The sequence below is a fragment of the Mucor velutinosus genome, assembly GCF_035048745.1.
Source record: "Mucor velutinosus strain NIH1002 chromosome Unknown tig00000165, whole genome shotgun sequence".
In the NCBI taxonomy this organism is placed as follows: domain Eukaryota; kingdom Fungi; phylum Mucoromycota; class Mucoromycetes; order Mucorales; family Mucoraceae; genus Mucor; species Mucor velutinosus.
The window spans coordinates 227,314-242,751 of record NW_027041913.1 but is presented as its reverse complement, the minus strand read 5'-3'; the positions used below and the strand labels follow the sequence as shown (position 1 = coordinate 242,751).

The 15,438-nt window shown below is 40.4% G+C and overlaps 5 protein-coding genes across 5 annotated transcripts; 3 read left to right on the top strand and 2 right to left on the bottom strand.

Moving 5' to 3' along the window:
• Positions 1–414: 414 nt before the first annotated feature.
• On the top strand, positions 415–1,039 carry ATC70_003010 (Arrestin_N domain-containing protein; the record flags this gene model as incomplete). Its single annotated transcript, XM_064822378.1, has 5 exons — positions 415–484; positions 539–611; positions 674–806; positions 863–947; positions 1,008–1,039. The coding sequence occupies 5 exons, from the start codon at positions 415–417 to the stop codon at positions 1,037–1,039; spliced, it is 393 nt and encodes a 130-aa protein (XP_064678978.1).
• A 568-nt stretch (positions 1,040–1,607) lies between these two features.
• On the top strand, positions 1,608–5,441 carry ATC70_003009 (uncharacterized protein; the record flags this gene model as incomplete). The annotated part of the gene is made up of 6 exons (XM_064822377.1): positions 1,608–2,114; positions 2,173–2,295; positions 2,367–2,863; positions 2,922–3,511; positions 3,563–4,873; positions 4,936–5,441. The coding sequence occupies 6 exons, from the start codon at positions 1,608–1,610 to the stop codon at positions 5,439–5,441; spliced, it is 3,534 nt and encodes a 1,177-aa protein (XP_064678977.1).
• A 1,986-nt stretch (positions 5,442–7,427) lies between these two features.
• Positions 7,428–9,430, bottom strand: ATC70_003008 (uncharacterized protein; the record flags this gene model as incomplete). Its single annotated transcript, XM_064822376.1, has 5 exons — positions 7,428–8,310; positions 8,364–8,589; positions 8,652–8,890; positions 8,958–8,977; positions 9,035–9,430. The coding sequence occupies 5 exons, from the start codon at positions 9,428–9,430 to the stop codon at positions 7,428–7,430; spliced, it is 1,764 nt and encodes a 587-aa protein (XP_064678976.1).
• Positions 9,431–10,829: 1,399 nt separating this feature from the next.
• On the top strand, positions 10,830–12,444 carry ATC70_003007 (uncharacterized protein; the record flags this gene model as incomplete). Its single annotated transcript, XM_064822375.1, has 4 exons — positions 10,830–11,333; positions 11,530–11,610; positions 11,671–12,041; positions 12,108–12,444. 4 exons carry the CDS (start codon positions 10,830–10,832, stop codon positions 12,442–12,444), a joined length of 1,293 nt encoding a protein of 430 aa, XP_064678975.1.
• A 397-nt stretch (positions 12,445–12,841) lies between these two features.
• Positions 12,842–15,393, bottom strand: ERG6_1 (Delta(24)-sterol C-methyltransferase; the record flags this gene model as incomplete). The annotated part of the gene is made up of 14 exons (XM_064822374.1): positions 12,842–12,913; positions 12,969–13,090; positions 13,149–13,544; positions 13,603–13,660; positions 13,716–13,728; positions 13,864–14,023; positions 14,083–14,313; positions 14,365–14,517; positions 14,591–14,625; positions 14,688–14,793; positions 14,846–14,984; positions 15,032–15,195; positions 15,247–15,274; positions 15,334–15,393. 14 exons carry the CDS (start codon positions 15,391–15,393, stop codon positions 12,842–12,844), a joined length of 1,737 nt encoding a protein of 578 aa, XP_064678974.1.
• Positions 15,394–15,438: the final 45 nt, after the last annotated feature.

Below are 15,438 nucleotides of genomic sequence, written 5' to 3'. Positions count from 1 at the left end.
CATAAAACCAAAGTGGCAGATCGTTTTAGACACCCTCAATGCCACTCATATACATTTGGTGCAACAAGCGTACTGCCAACTATCAAAACTGATTTGAACGACTACTGCCAATAAATTACATCTTGCAGCAGTTTTACTGCGTGCTAGCCGATATTGCTGGCAGTATGTATTATTAGTAAGCAATGCCTCTACATTTTAATGCAAACTCAAGGCAGTTGTTCTCACAGGTAAAATAAACTCTTTGATGTAGCACATTTATGACAAGTATGGGTATACAGTGATGAAACTCTTCTGGGTTCTTTTTTATTATCTCAGCAAAAAACGCGCGCTGATATTGTCCCATACTTTCCTTACACCTCTACACAACAATTTTAGCCTTTATCGTCAGAGAAAACCATTAGAAATACAAACAACATGTCTGAATCATTATCGCAGCTGCTAAAATCACACAATCAAAAGCAAAGCGAAGTGAAGAAGCAGAACGGTAGATTGCACATGTCCATTGTCGAGGTTGTTTATTGATTTCACCAAAATGCAGAGCAATTGAAGAAGAATGCGATACAATCAACAAACGAACTCACAGACTCGATAACTGAATATGTCAATGATAGGTAATATGCCATGCCATTGGAGTTTCTGCCGACTGAACTCATACAATACAACTTGATTTTAGAGTTACAGAGATATTTTCAAGGCAAAAAGAATTGGAGCAGCAATCAAGAAGGTTGGCCAATCAAACCACCAAGTACGCTAACCAAACGCAGCAATGGTTGACATTGGTGGATGATTTCAACATGTCGTTGAAGGTAAATAACAGGCTCCACTTGCACCCAAGGAGACGATTGACCATGGAATGATTCAGGAACTGGGAGATGTCAGGAATTGGGCCGAGATCATGGAGCATGATATGAAGACAATCATGTCGACATTGGAGTTTGTCCATCAAGGTAATGTCTGCAGAAACAACAGATTGTAGATTACACAATGTGTTAAGAGTATTGTTTTAGGCACAATTGGTGGTGTTGAACCAATGGAGTGATAGTATGTTCCTGAGGATAGTGTTCAAATGTTTGTGGGCGTTTGTAGGTGTAGCTTTTTCCTTGTATGACAGTAGTGTCGTACATGTGGGGTAAATAAGTTGGAAATGTGAAATAAAATGTTACTTTGAGGGCAAGTTCCAGATATATTTGTAGAACAAGCCCCGGTGAGGTTGACCGAATTAGTACTTGCAAACTGTATTTGCTCATATGATATATATATATATATATATATATATATCGCATCAGGTGAGCAAGATACAACTGCCAGAGCAAAGCATGAGGGGATGTTTGCTGTATATTTGAGCCATTAAAGCACCGCGTACAAACCAACGAAGGGATTATAGCTGTATATATACGCCTGTTACCCCGCACTTTTTTCCCATCATTTCAGGTCCCCTTTTCTTCCCATCTATTTTGTGTATTTCTTTTCTCTCTCTCTCTCTCTCTCTCTCTCTCCCTTTCTCTCCCTTTCTCTCTTTGCTTTACTATTTACCATTCTAAAGTAAGAGGGCTCACAGGACACTTGTAGTATATATCCACACATATATATTATAAACAGCAGGAGGGATGTCGGAATATCATTCATTTTCATTGACACAGCATTTGCCTAATAAGAATACAATAAAAAGTAATACAAACACTAATAATGCACTGAACAATACTGGCAAACATCTCCAGTTACAGAACCCGCAGCAGCATGACTTCCATCAGCATAATTTCAACCAGAAAAACGACCATCAACAGCCAGAAGTCATCAGTTTGAATGATCCCAATGCAACGCCTTTAGCATTGACCTCAGATCACAAGCAAAATTATGAAATCGATTGGTCAAACCATCACCATACATCTACGTTCCAAAGCTTAGATTCCATACTGAACAATGTGCCAAACTTCAATCACACAAGACATCACACTGCTCCCGCTGCTACACATGATTTCCACCCTCTGTTTGATTTCTTGCCGTTTAGTGATCCATCGACGCATGGGCTCGTCATGCCATCCGATCAACAGCAACAAAGCCATCCCAATCCTGAAGAGTCAAACGGTATTCATCATACTATTTCTGGTTTCAATGTAAAGTTCTCTGGCACAATCGCAAGCACAAGTGAATTGCTAACATGTTGTATGACAGGACCAACATGATTTGTTTTCGTTCAACCACAACGACAGTAATGGCGATGGATCCAGATCAATTATACCATATTTTGATGGCATTGATGAGCATTACAATCAGCCAAAAGACAGCTCCTTGCTGGTAAGATGTTTGTTCTTTTTCTCTTTTTTTTTCTCACGATAGATACATGATTAGAAATAACTCTTATATAGTCGTCTAATGCTCATCTTCTACTTCATGATCCACAGCATTCGCATCTCACTGCTGCCTTTTCTCCTACTACTACCGCATCTCCTTCGCCTACAACTACCGCTAGCTCTTCTTCTCCTGCTTACAGAATCTCAAATTTATCAATTGTTCAGCAACAGCAAAATCAGCCTAATCAACAACAGCAACCGCATCAGCAACAGCAGCAGAACCAACACATTCAAACTCCCTCTCTTCTTGGAAATGCTAAGCAGAGTCAGCAATCCAATGCAACTGAAGAGATTGCAAACAAGCCAGCGTTTCTCGAGTTTCAATCACCAGCACCAAGCCGCATTAGCTCCTCTGTGTCTTCTCGTATGATGCAAGGTATGGTAAATGCTGTCAAAATGAAACCAGCGATCCAAGCGTACCTTCATGCCGACGATCCAATTGAGGCTGGAGAACGCACAGTCATTATCATGACAAGTAAAGTTGCTCAGAAAAGCTATGGAACAGAAAAAAGGTAATCCTTGGCTTGTTGGGGATTATTCATTACATGAGCTGAAACAGATAATCCATAGATTTCTGTGCCCTCCGCCTACTACCATCTTGGTTGGTTCTAGCTGGTGGACGCCTCCGTCAGTAGCGAGTCAACAGAACGAAGAGCACCAGCAAGATGCACTGTTTTGCGACAAGGACAATGTCATTCGAGCCCCTCCTTCATTGACCATATGTATTTCTGGTGAGACATCTGGACAGCAATCAGGACGAATCGAATGGTATGCTTTATCCGGCACGGTGGTGGGGCAGACGGGTGGAACGCTGAACAATGCAAAGACGGCGTCCACTGCGCCTGCTAACAAAGGCAATAAAAACACATCCACAGCACCAGCAGCAGTAGCATTGGCAATAGAAAACACTGCTAACGGTGAAAGCAAGTCAAACGCAAACGATGATTGGTATCGCAATAGCAGAAAAGAAACATTGGCAGGTGGTCGTTGCGTTCTAAAGCGACTCTATATCAATGATGCAGATGAAAAGCGAAAGAAGGTCGAATGTCTGATCAAAGTACAGCTTGCAAACGGCCTCATGCTGGGCACTCTTTCTAGTAGAGGCATTAAAGTGATTAGTAAGCCTAGCAAGAAGCGTCAAAGTGTCAAGAACATTGAACGTAAGTATCCGCTGCAAGGCCCTTACACACTCTAACTATTGAATACAATAGTTTGCATCTACCATGGCACCACTGTGTCTCTATTTAACCGTATTCGATCGCAAACTGTGTCGACAAAGTATTTGGGTGTGTCATCCACATCGGGCGAATCCTCCTTGTTTGATTATCCAGGCAGGCTTCAGAGCCAAAAGTCTCCTCAAGCCAATACGGATACCTGCTTTGTGGCAAGAACCAGTTCATGGGACCCGTTCGTCATATGGATCGTCGACCCTACCCAAGGCACTACTGCAGACGAGTCTACTTCTGTCTCTCGTGCTGACGAGTACATTGGATGTCCGAGTCTTGTGCCTACTATACCATATCCTAACCCTCCTACCATTGCCCTCAAAAACAAGACAAATCAACCATTAGCGATTCGCTACAATCAACATGTAGTGCTTCAGTGCCTGACGACTGGCCTCGTTAGTCCTGTGATGATTGTTCGCAAGGTAGACAAAGCTTCCATGGTAGTGGGCGGCGCTCGTTGTCCGGAAGAGTTTGATCCCTCCTTCTCAGGTGGCGGTGAGTATGGCGATGAGGTGCTTGGCGATCCGGTATCCCAGTTACATAAAATCGCTTTACAGATAGTGCAACATGAGAATGTCATTCAACACCAAGCACAACAGGCTGAAGCCAGCTACCAGAACAGTTACAGCCATACCAACAGTGCCTATCAGAATCACTTCAATATCAATGCCGCAAAGCATTTGCAACAGCAACGGCAACTGCAGCCACAAGATGCTAATACAATGATGCCTCAAATGACGAAAGGTCCAGTGACCTACCTCGCTTGTCTGAACGACCTCGTTGGAACGCACAAAACGACAGATAAGAGAAGCCCCATCAAAGGCATTCATTTCAATATCAATCCTGCTGCCGCTGCTGCTGCTGCTGAATGCTACAATTTCACTGCCAGTGCTTTGTCTGCTACGTTGAATTCGAATATGACGCCAAATAATCGTAAACGACGAGTGTCCATGATGAATGACCAATCCAACTATAACATGATGTCGAGTCCACATATGCAGCAGATGTATAACAACTCTCTGGGAGATTTGGATGGATCTAGTAACGTGCGACGTCGTGTCAGTAGCTTGAATGATACTCACAAGCTACCCAACTCCAATCCATCGGCACATCACAACACGCTTATGCAAAGATCACATTCCATCTCCACCCCATCAGCAGCATACCAAGATAAATCGGCAACGGCTAATCGTAAGAGCAGCATTGCTGCTAACAGCGGCCAAGCTCTAGCAGAATTTGGCGCCTACTGGTCAGAGGATGTGACAGATGCTGCTGTGTGGACAATTGTTGGCACAGGTTAGATTGATAGAAATCGTTTCATGTTGATGTCAGCTAAATATTCGATTTAACTCATGTAGAATGCGCAAGATACACCTTCTGGACGCCTCCTCATTTGGACGAGAACAAGCAGCAAGAAAAGCAAATCACAGCACCACTGAGCACGCCATTCCCTTGCCTGACTCATTTTGTCATTTCCAATGATCATTACGTGGATCCCAATAAGCGAAATCAACCACAGCAGCTCCATCACCAGAGCCATTCAGATGATGACTACAATTTGTCTACTCTGATGACAGTATCTGGCGAGAACTTTACACGCGATTTGCAGATCTGGTTTGGTGATATCAAAGCTCCATTTACAGAATACCGTAGCCGTGAAATGCTGGTATGCCGCTTGCCTCCTCGAGAAGAATTGATGCAATCTGTAGGTCTCAATAGAGTCCATGATGTATTAGCAAATGAGCAGCATGCAGATGACGACGACGACCAAAGAAAACCTAGAATGCCCTACAGTATCAGGATACTGTTGGTGCGAGGTGATGGTGTCGTTTACAAGACAAGTCGGTCCTACTCTTTCTGCTGATAATCTTCTCTTTAATTCACGCTCTATGTATACTACCTATCCTTCATTTGTTCCTATGATGACTTTTTCCCTTTTTGAAAAGTAGACCCTCTTATGATATTTATATATATATATATATATATATACTTACAATCTCTTATGTATTCCCACTTATATTTTCTTTCTGTAACAATAACAATACTTGCTTTTATAAACACTTTTATCAATCTTATAAGAGCCTGTGGTTATTGTGTACTAAAGGCCAAAGACGCACTGAATTTGGATACCGAGTAAGTCTGTATAAATACAAATGATACAAAACTGGTTTTGCTAGTGCAGCATATACACATTCAATGTATAGAGAAAAGCGTTTTATATGATTCACCTATGAGGACCTGGATGTAGAAAATGTTTTTTGATTTTGAGGTTTTCAGCTTTTGGACGATCGAAAATCGATTTTTGAAATATTGATGCTAGAGCTTTGAAAGTAGCATGTTCCTATGACAGTTTTTTGCGTAGAAGATGATGGTGCAATTGGATTTTAGATTGGATGCGGTGATGATGAGAAACCAAGATTTGAGAAATTTGCAAATTTTGGACAGATGCTGTTAGTAAAACTTCTAGATTAGTATATAAGCCTGGATCATACGTCTATTAAGAGTTATAGAGGGTACTTTGTTTGAGTAGAGGACGTTTGACTCGGGGTTATTTAGAACAATGTGGGTGAGTAACGAGGAAAGATAGTAGAAATGAACAATTTTCAAAGGGCTGTAGCGCAGGATTTCATTAAGTGAACGTGAGCTTAAAGCTTAGTAGCTTCTGTTTCTTTTTCAATTCTTTATACGATGGTATGGTTATTATAGATAAATAAAATAAAAAGTTGAAAACCCCCCTGCTTGTAGCTCATAAAATATATGATTTTGAGCAAATTTATGAAGGGAACGTACACCTGATACTTGAAACTCTTATATTATAATGGATATAACGTAGAGTTATCGAATGGTCTTTTTTTTTTGTGCGAATCCAGTGAGTATTTGTCGAGATATGGTCAAAAAAGAGTATCATGCAAAATCATGGATTTTTCTTCAAAATCTACGTGCGATATAGCAACCAAAAAATCTGATGACGATTTTTTGGTCAGGACAAGATTGTCAATATTTCATGATAGAGTTATACCAAAGCTTCAATCAATAGCTCATTCGATAGGAAATTTGTAGTTTTACAATGTTTAGTAATGCTTAACAAAATGTTTTGATGATAGATACTGATTAATCTTTTGAAAACAGTCAAAAAATCGTAAAAACAATCGTACCAAATATCAGTTGAACAATGTATACCAGATACTTGATATAAATGCCATTGTATTTTCCTTCGAATTCTCTACAAGTTTCATATAAGTTTGAGGGGGTGTTCACTATCAAGAATCAAGTAATTTTAAAGTCGATAGATTTCGGAACCCTATGGATCCTCATTCAGAATATCAGAAATTAAATCTCCGTTGACCTTCCGCATGTGTACACCATACAAGTATTATGCATTTGACCAAGCATTTTAAAAATTGGAGCGTACGAAAAAGGATATATTAACTTGCTGGTTTCAAATTATCAATAGATACTTGACATGTTGGGAAACCTTGCTGTTGAGACTAGACAACTGTATCTTGCTTTGTTCGATTGTAACAAATTTTCCAATTTAAAGTATGTATATTCCCCCGCTTAAAAATAGCATCCCCAATGTCCATTATCTCATGAAGAAGGCATTTCCAATATAAGGTTCCCACTTATAAGTTGTTCCAATATCATTATTCTGCAGCATATTTCAGTAATTGATTTCTTTGATTTATTAATATTTGTTTATAGTACAATCAGATAGAGGTGGAATAGTGTAAAAGTACATGTTGAAAAAATTAGGTTAACCGTAACTTGAATGAATATTTTAAATGATTTGTAATGCATCTATGAAGTTTGCTGTAAATAGAGTGAATGATAAGACCCTTGATGTCTATATTCAAGCCTTCTCAGTAGTGTGAATGGAGGCAACCTCAACATCGTTCTTGGCATCAGCAGGAGCACCATAACGAACGTTTTTAAAGAAGAGAGTAAGGATGAAACCCATAGCAGCAGCAGCGATAGGCAAGATGAAGACGGTATGGAGGGCGTTGGAGTATGCTTTGATGACCAGTGTTTGAACTTCCAAAGGCAAGTTTGTAGTACGGATCAGTAGATAATTACGAAGAGCACCGGCCTTATTAGCTGCAGCTAACACGTCCATGGGTAGCTTGGCAAACTCTTTCTTGAGAAAGACTTGATAGAGCACTTGGTAAATAGCAATGCCAATCGAAGAAGCAATCATCATAAAAAAGTTGTTTGAGCTAGTAGCAACAGCAATGTCTCTCAATTCGACACAGGATTGAACAGTCAAGATGGCATTTTGTTGAGACAAACCGAAAGCGAAACCGCAGAAGGCAAGGTAACCAGCTTGTTGGCCCCAAGTGCTATTCTCGTTGACAGTGTAGAAAAGACCATAACCCAACAGGTTGCAAGCAGAACCAATGACGAGGTAATACTTTGTGTTTGGATATCTTCTGAGCAAAATACCACAGCCAACCGAACCGCCGATGAGACAGACCATGAAAGGAATGAGACGAAGGCCAGAATCAGTACTGTTGACACCAAACACAGCTTGATAATAGACAGGGCCAAAGTATAAGGTACCAATAAAAGTGAGACCCAAACACATCATATAACCATACACAAGCGTAACGGGAGGATTCAATAAGACTCTACCAGGTAAAAGAGGCTCCTTGGAAATCCATCCTTCAGAAATGACCAGCCCAATGAAAGACACACCAGCAGCAACGAAAGGTCCAATAGAATGAGCACTTCCCCATCTGTAATGCGATTAGTAAGTTGCTCGTACATGTTACATGTTCAAAATACATACCCGTAAGGACTACCCCAATTCAGGGCTAACAGCAAGCACACAATGAAGCCGATCGAGAAAAGAGTGCCTAGCCAGTCAATACGCTTCAATTTGTGCATAAATGATTCTTCGCCAGTCTTTGTAGGCTCCTTCAAAAAGAAGAACATGATGATAAATGCAACAGCAGCAAGAATGACGTTTAGCCAGAAATCCCAATGCCAGGAAGCATGATCCACAAAGGCACCCCCTGTGAATACATTTGTTAATACAAAGCCCAGTAAAGTAAATCAGATCAGAAAGTAGACTTACCCAAGAGAGGGCCTACAACACTAGCTATGCCGTAGACAACAGCAAGCATAGATTGGAAGCGAGGACGCAAAGGCACAGGGGCAACATCAGTGACAAGGATGAATGTCATTGACATGACACCGCCACCACCAAAGCCTTGGATAGTTCGGCCAGCAATCAGCATTCTAATGTCTTTGGAAAGAGCATTGATCAGGGAACCAAGAAAGAAAAAGACGATGCCAAACATGAACACAGCTTTTCTGAAAAATACAAGTACTAGAAGTTAGTACAGAATATGAAAAGAATACGGTAACTGTACTGCAGTACCTTCCGAAAATGTCTGAGAACTTTTTCATAAATAGGATTAGTCAACTGTGTACATTTCTAAAGAGTAAGATGCTTACCTTGCCGGCTAAAGGCTGGAATGAGTTTACAGCTACAAGATAAGCAGTAGCAATCCAAGTTTGCTGCTCAATAGCATTGAGCTCAGTAGCAATGATACTCATTGCAGGTGCCACCACAGTAGAATTCAGCGACATCATAAACATGGCAAAGATGATACCAGTCATGACAAGAGTAAATTCAAATAGTTCTCGCTTTGATTTGAAATTAGATCCCTTGCCAGCTGCTTCGACTTGGTTATTTATGTCTAAGGTATCTGCATTTTCTTGCGAATCATCAGTGGACGATGTTCTGCCTTGGTATAAATCTTCGTTTGATTTGTGCACCTTGATCTGCTCGGTTAATGTCACCGAGTTGTTTGTGGTGTGTTTCTCGTCAGTAGTATTCACTGAAGCCATCTTTGAATAGTTTCTGTAAAGAGATTGAATGAAAAAAAAGAGAGAGAGAGAGAGAAACTTGATTTTGCTTCTACAGAACCAGATCAATTTATACCTTTTTTCAGTGCAGAGTGAGAGAAAATAACATGAGGATCCCAATGTTGTACCGGTTGAAGGTACCGCCGACTACATTCAACAAGCAATTGGTGGAAAACAAGACGTGTAACAGAGATCAAAAGAAATCGGTCGTATTGTTCAGCCACGAATCAAAAACATTCATTTCCATTGTGATATATATGTAAAGTCGTTGATCTGATTTGAACAAGAGGTTCTGCTGTCTACTACAATCCTTTATTTATAAAGGCACTACAGGCTATATCAAGTGGAAGCGCGATGTAGGTATTGAGTAGCGATTATTATGCATTTACTACAGCTGCAAAACATGAGATCAGATGTTTATGATATGGTAATTGATTAAAAGCCTATGGTTGCAAACATGTCATTCATTGTTTAAAATACTTTTTAGGAAAATGCCCATACAAGGAGGGAAATTTATTCTGCCGTTTATACTTGCTGCTATCCTACTGTACACGTAAACAGATATCTTCTGAGAATTGTGATTTATGATCTGAGATTTTTGAAGCTCCATTTATAACTCTGACCTGGGATCAGCGAACTGTAATAATGGGAATCACGGCCATGCAACCAATGAGATGAACAACATGCAAATCGTTGGTAAAAGAGACTTACATTTTGGGATATTCACAGTGAGATTCTTACCATACAGCTTATATATTTGCCGAGACCAAGTAGCACAGGGCAAGACGTATAATCATCACTCTCAATCTATTTGGTCAAGACTAAAATGTCGACTTTTTCCTTTACTGAAATTCCGGATTCCTGTGTTCCCTTAGCTGTTGGATTATTAATGCGCTTAAAGAGATATATATACTTTCTTGTCGTCATTCAAATAAATGAGATGCTTTTAGCAGTTTCTTTACGTTCTCCCAAGTTGGTCAACTTGAACGAGGGTTTGGTGAAACTGATACCTTTTATTCAATATCTTGAAGGTTCGAGGCAGTTAATAGACGAACAGGGAGAATGCTAAACAAGAAGAAATCGTGTTTGCTCCTTCAGGAATACTGAAATGGCGCCTTGAAAACAACGTGGTTTTATAAAATCTTGATACGTATAGTGTAGATGTTGAGAAGACGATCCACTATTTGCTATGCTACGGAAAGAGTAGATCAACCTGAAACGGGAAGGTTTGAGCTGTTTCGAGAGGTTGGATCTCAATTATCTACGATGGTTCTGCTTACATAAAATGAGGCGAAAAAGCAGGTTATCATTGCTTGATCAAGCGTATCATGCCAGATTCGTCATTATCAGTATGTTTCTAGACACCGCCACCTGTATAAATATGGGCTTTGTAGATAAGTGTCTGCCTCTTTTCTTTGTTCATTCTCACATTCAACAACCCAACATGTCACCTACCAGCACCATGCCTATTCCAGCTAGAACTGCTTCCACTGCCACCGCATATTATACCAAAGATCAGTTTGCATCAAAGCAATTGATTATCTGCTATGATACGGATATGATTGTAATGCAAAATATTGTATTGGCATTCAACCATTTACTTGCTACCTATCCTCAATGGTCTAGTAGCATTGCGCTTGTATTCTTTGCAAACGAGTCCAATATCCACGCCAGGAATGTTTACTTTTATCCCAATCTTGATAAAGAAGTTCGTGACACTTTGGAGGCATTGGCTGTTACGAAGATCTCGCTCTTTTCCACGTCACTAGACACAAATGATACCATTCCTACACTTGTTGCATTGAATCACGCCCAATGTTCAAATCAAATTGCTGTGGATACAACAAATTTCAAGCAGATGGCAGACATGTTGAACCATTCATTGGTAAGTAGACACACGTCTGGGCTCTCTGGGATTTGGTTTTTATCCAAGAGATCTGCTATCTTAAAAATCGCCAACTAAGGGCTTTTCTGATTGAAAAACCTTGGAAAAAAAGTTTTTCTTTTTATGGGCTTTTTTTTTCATCAATTGTTACATTTCCACTAAAAAAAAACCCTCTTTCTCTTTCATGATCCAACAGTCAACAAAGCCGTTGAATACCTCCGTGCTGTTCAATGCTTACAAGAACACTCAAAGACGCTTGTTTTTGTTTGATTATGATGTAAGTGTTTCCTCAACCAAAGAATACAAACTCGGAAATTGATCGAATCCAAAAAAAAAGGGGACTTTAACACCTATTGTAAGCAACCCAGCAGATGCTCAGCCTACACCAACATTGCTAAACCACCTGAGCGATCTCTGCAAAGACCCCTCCAACACTGTGTGGATTATTTCTGGTAGAGACCAAGTATTTTTGGACACATATTTGGGAAGAATTCCTCGATTAGGCCTTAGTGCCGAACATGGCTCATTCATGAAGAAGGCAGGCTTGAATGATTGGACCGACATGCTCAAGGACGCTGATATGTCATGGAAGGACACTGCACTGAAAATCTTTGAAAAGTATACCAACTGCAACCCTGGCACTGTGATTGAACAAAAGAAATCATCCATCACCTGGCATTACCGCAATGCTAGCAATACTCAAGAAGCGTAAGTTTTTTGTTCATGGAGAGAGAGATGGAGAGGGCAGCATCTAATGTGAATTACTCTCGACAGTGAGAAACAGTCTGAATTATGCCATCAAGAGCTGATCAAGATACCTGGTGTTGACATTTTAGTGGGCAAGATGAATTTGGAAGTGAGATCTTTGCTTGTGAACAAAGGAGAAGTCGTAAAACGCATCAAGCAGAAGCAAGAGTCAGATTTTATTATGTGTGCTGGTGATGATCAAACAGATGAAGACATGTTTAGCGCTCTCAAAGATGATGATAAGGCATTTTGTGTTTCAGTCGGGCCCTTATCAAAGATTACATTCGCAAAATATTGCGTAGAGCATAGTGAAGATGTTGTAGACATCATTGGTCAATTAGTGTCGAACACCAGCACGTTATAGACTTAGGCAGATATAGATTTCTTGAGCCTTACACTGCTCTCTAATGTTACTCTTTATTCCTATCATTGTCAATTGGCACTCAATCTTTCCTTATAATTTCTTTTACCTACAACTCATAAAAAACACACTCATATACACATTGGATCTATGAACGAACATTCAAATTACAGCTGAGATGAGTTTCTTTGGATAAGATAACAGTTGTACGAAATATTTCGTCCCATGAGTTGGAGAAAAACTATATGCAACAAACAATCTTTTGTAGTATAAATTTGAATAGTTTAAGTCTTTAATATTGTAATTAAAATTGGTAATAATATATGTAGAGTCAATCTACAGTAAATATAAGCATCAAGCTTTTTTGATAGATTGTCGAGTGGGAGTGAGTTCTTATAACTTAGCGAGTGAGTTGGTTTGAGCAAACAACATCCTTCTTCCAAACAAGAGAATTGCTTTCGGGAGATGCGTTCTATTATAGAGTTTAGTACACTATATAGCCATGCCACATGCTACAAGCTGCTTACCAAGTTTAATGAGGAGGCAATGTATACAGATCCTTTAAATACAACCTTGGAACCAGTCTTGTAGGTTCTGGTGTTGGTCCATCTACTGTTGTGCTTGCAATCGATACTTGTTCCGACAGGATCTACGAAATACAGTCAGATAAGTCATCGCTACAAGGTTTCAATGGTATTCACACTTACTCTGAACTGATCTAGCAGCAAGGCTTGCGGGACATGAAGCTCCCTTGACCCAGACACCAGCAGAACCTCCAGGAGTATCGCCTAATGTCCACCACTGAGCCGTCCAAATAGAGCCAGAGTAGGTAACCTGGTTACCCTTGACATAGGTAGCGGTAGATGACCAAGCAGCGACGCCTGAACAAGCATTGGTTGACGTAGCAGTAGCAGTGGTAGTAGTAGTAGTAGTAGTCTTTGTAGCGCTTGAAGAAGCGGTAATGGTAACGGTAGTAGTGGATGTTACGGGTTGGCTGACTGTAGTAGTGGCAGTCGTTGTAGTGCTTGTCTTTGTTGTAGTAATAGAAGAGCTGCTGCTGCTGCTGCTACCTCCACCAAGAGTGCCACCAGCACAGCTGCTTACTATTGTACATTGTGTGAGGATTGTATATGATTGTGAATTAGGAAGACGCTTGTTTACCTGGAGACCAATCACCATTGACATTACCAGAGGGCGCTTGAGTAGCGTACCATTTAGCCTATTAGATGATGAGTCTATGCAATACAAGATCATGTTCCCATGTTACCACTTACAGTCCACATGTAACTATATTTGGGATTTTAGGGTAAGGAAGTGTTAGTGCAAGTCTATATGTTCTCCATTGAATGCTGCTAGTTACCCACTATGCAAACAACGTCAGTTCATTGAATCACAACATTATGACAGTGTACAATCACTTACTTGTACGATACGGTGGTGCCACCCGAGTAGCTGTTTCCAGGAACAAAAGCAGGAGCAGTACATGTAGGAAAAGTAAAGGAACCATCACATTTCTCGCCTGGTTTGAGCGCAGTCTTCAGGGCCTTATCAATGCGGTTGTTCTTGTAAGCCTGAGAAGCATCTATGTGTACATTGGATAAGCAAATCGCTTTCAAATGAATCCATAATGGGCTCACTTACCCCAGAACATGACACCACCAAAACTAGGGAAATTGTTGCGAGTAGTAACAGCAATGTTGGACAAAGTACTAGCAGAAACATAACCACCACCAGCAGCTGATGCACTGGCAGGAGCACCAATATAAACCTTGACATTCTTGTTGGGAGAGATGGTACGAGCCCATATATCCCAGATACCAAAGTTCCATTGAGAAGCAGAGTTGTAGTTTTGGAGACCACAAGGATTGTTATCTACCAGATTCATTAAATAATGGCACTACATGTGATTTTTTAGCTGCTTACAGAACTGAACATAGACGGCATCGAATGGATAGCCATTCAATGTGGTCTGAAGACTAGCATCAGGGTAAACACATTGAGGAGCAGCAGTTACATAATACTTTTTGTTGGCCTTGGAGAAGTAAGAGTTGAGTCTGTTAAGGAAGGTTACATAATCTATAATGCGATCGATATATACAAATTAAATTATGCAAATCTGATGTTACATGTGATACAATAACACACTTACAGCTAGGGCTACCACCTTCAATATCGAGGTCAACACTATAAACAGAGCACTGTAAGTATAGAGAGAGATATGTGCATACATACACATCAGTAGTTACCCATCCAAAATAGCGTTACCAAAAGGACGAGTATTGGAACTTCCGCCAAAAAAGAGGTTCCACAAAGTGTCAGCAAATGCAGTAGCTTGCGCTTCAGTTTGGAAGCCTGCCATCATCATGTGTTAGAGCTAGTCTATATATTCGATTTCACACCATACCTGTGGATCCAGTAGCGCCACCCAATGAGAGAGTGATCAATTTACCCTTACTTTGACAGTAGGCAATTTCAGGCGCAATGTCTTGACAATCGGCTAAACCAGTTCCAGGGAAAGTGGCATTATCGACCGAGTTACAGTACTATTATAGTCTATTAGATGGGCATCTTTATGAGCTCAGCGACATACATTGGCCAAATTGATCTGAGGCTCTCCACCCACGCCAAAGAAGGTAGTCAAAAAGGCAATTGGAAGAACATCAACGGTATCATCATCACAGTAGAATTTCAAAGGTTGCTGCCAACCAGAGACATCGCTGCCATTAGCAGCACCGTACGAGTTTTGACCCCAATCTGGACATTGAGTGTCAGTAGCGGATCAATCACATACTATCATATACATACAGTCAACAATGTTGTCATTGCATTGGTTCTATACAGCGTAGGCAATGTCAGTGATTGGACAATATGCATTTATACTTTGAAGCTTACGTTATAGGCATGGACAATGCCAATGATTGCAAAAGAGGCCAATACAAAGATATTCTTCATTTCTGGCTGTTGAGAGAAGGCAGTAGAAATCCAAATCAACGTCTG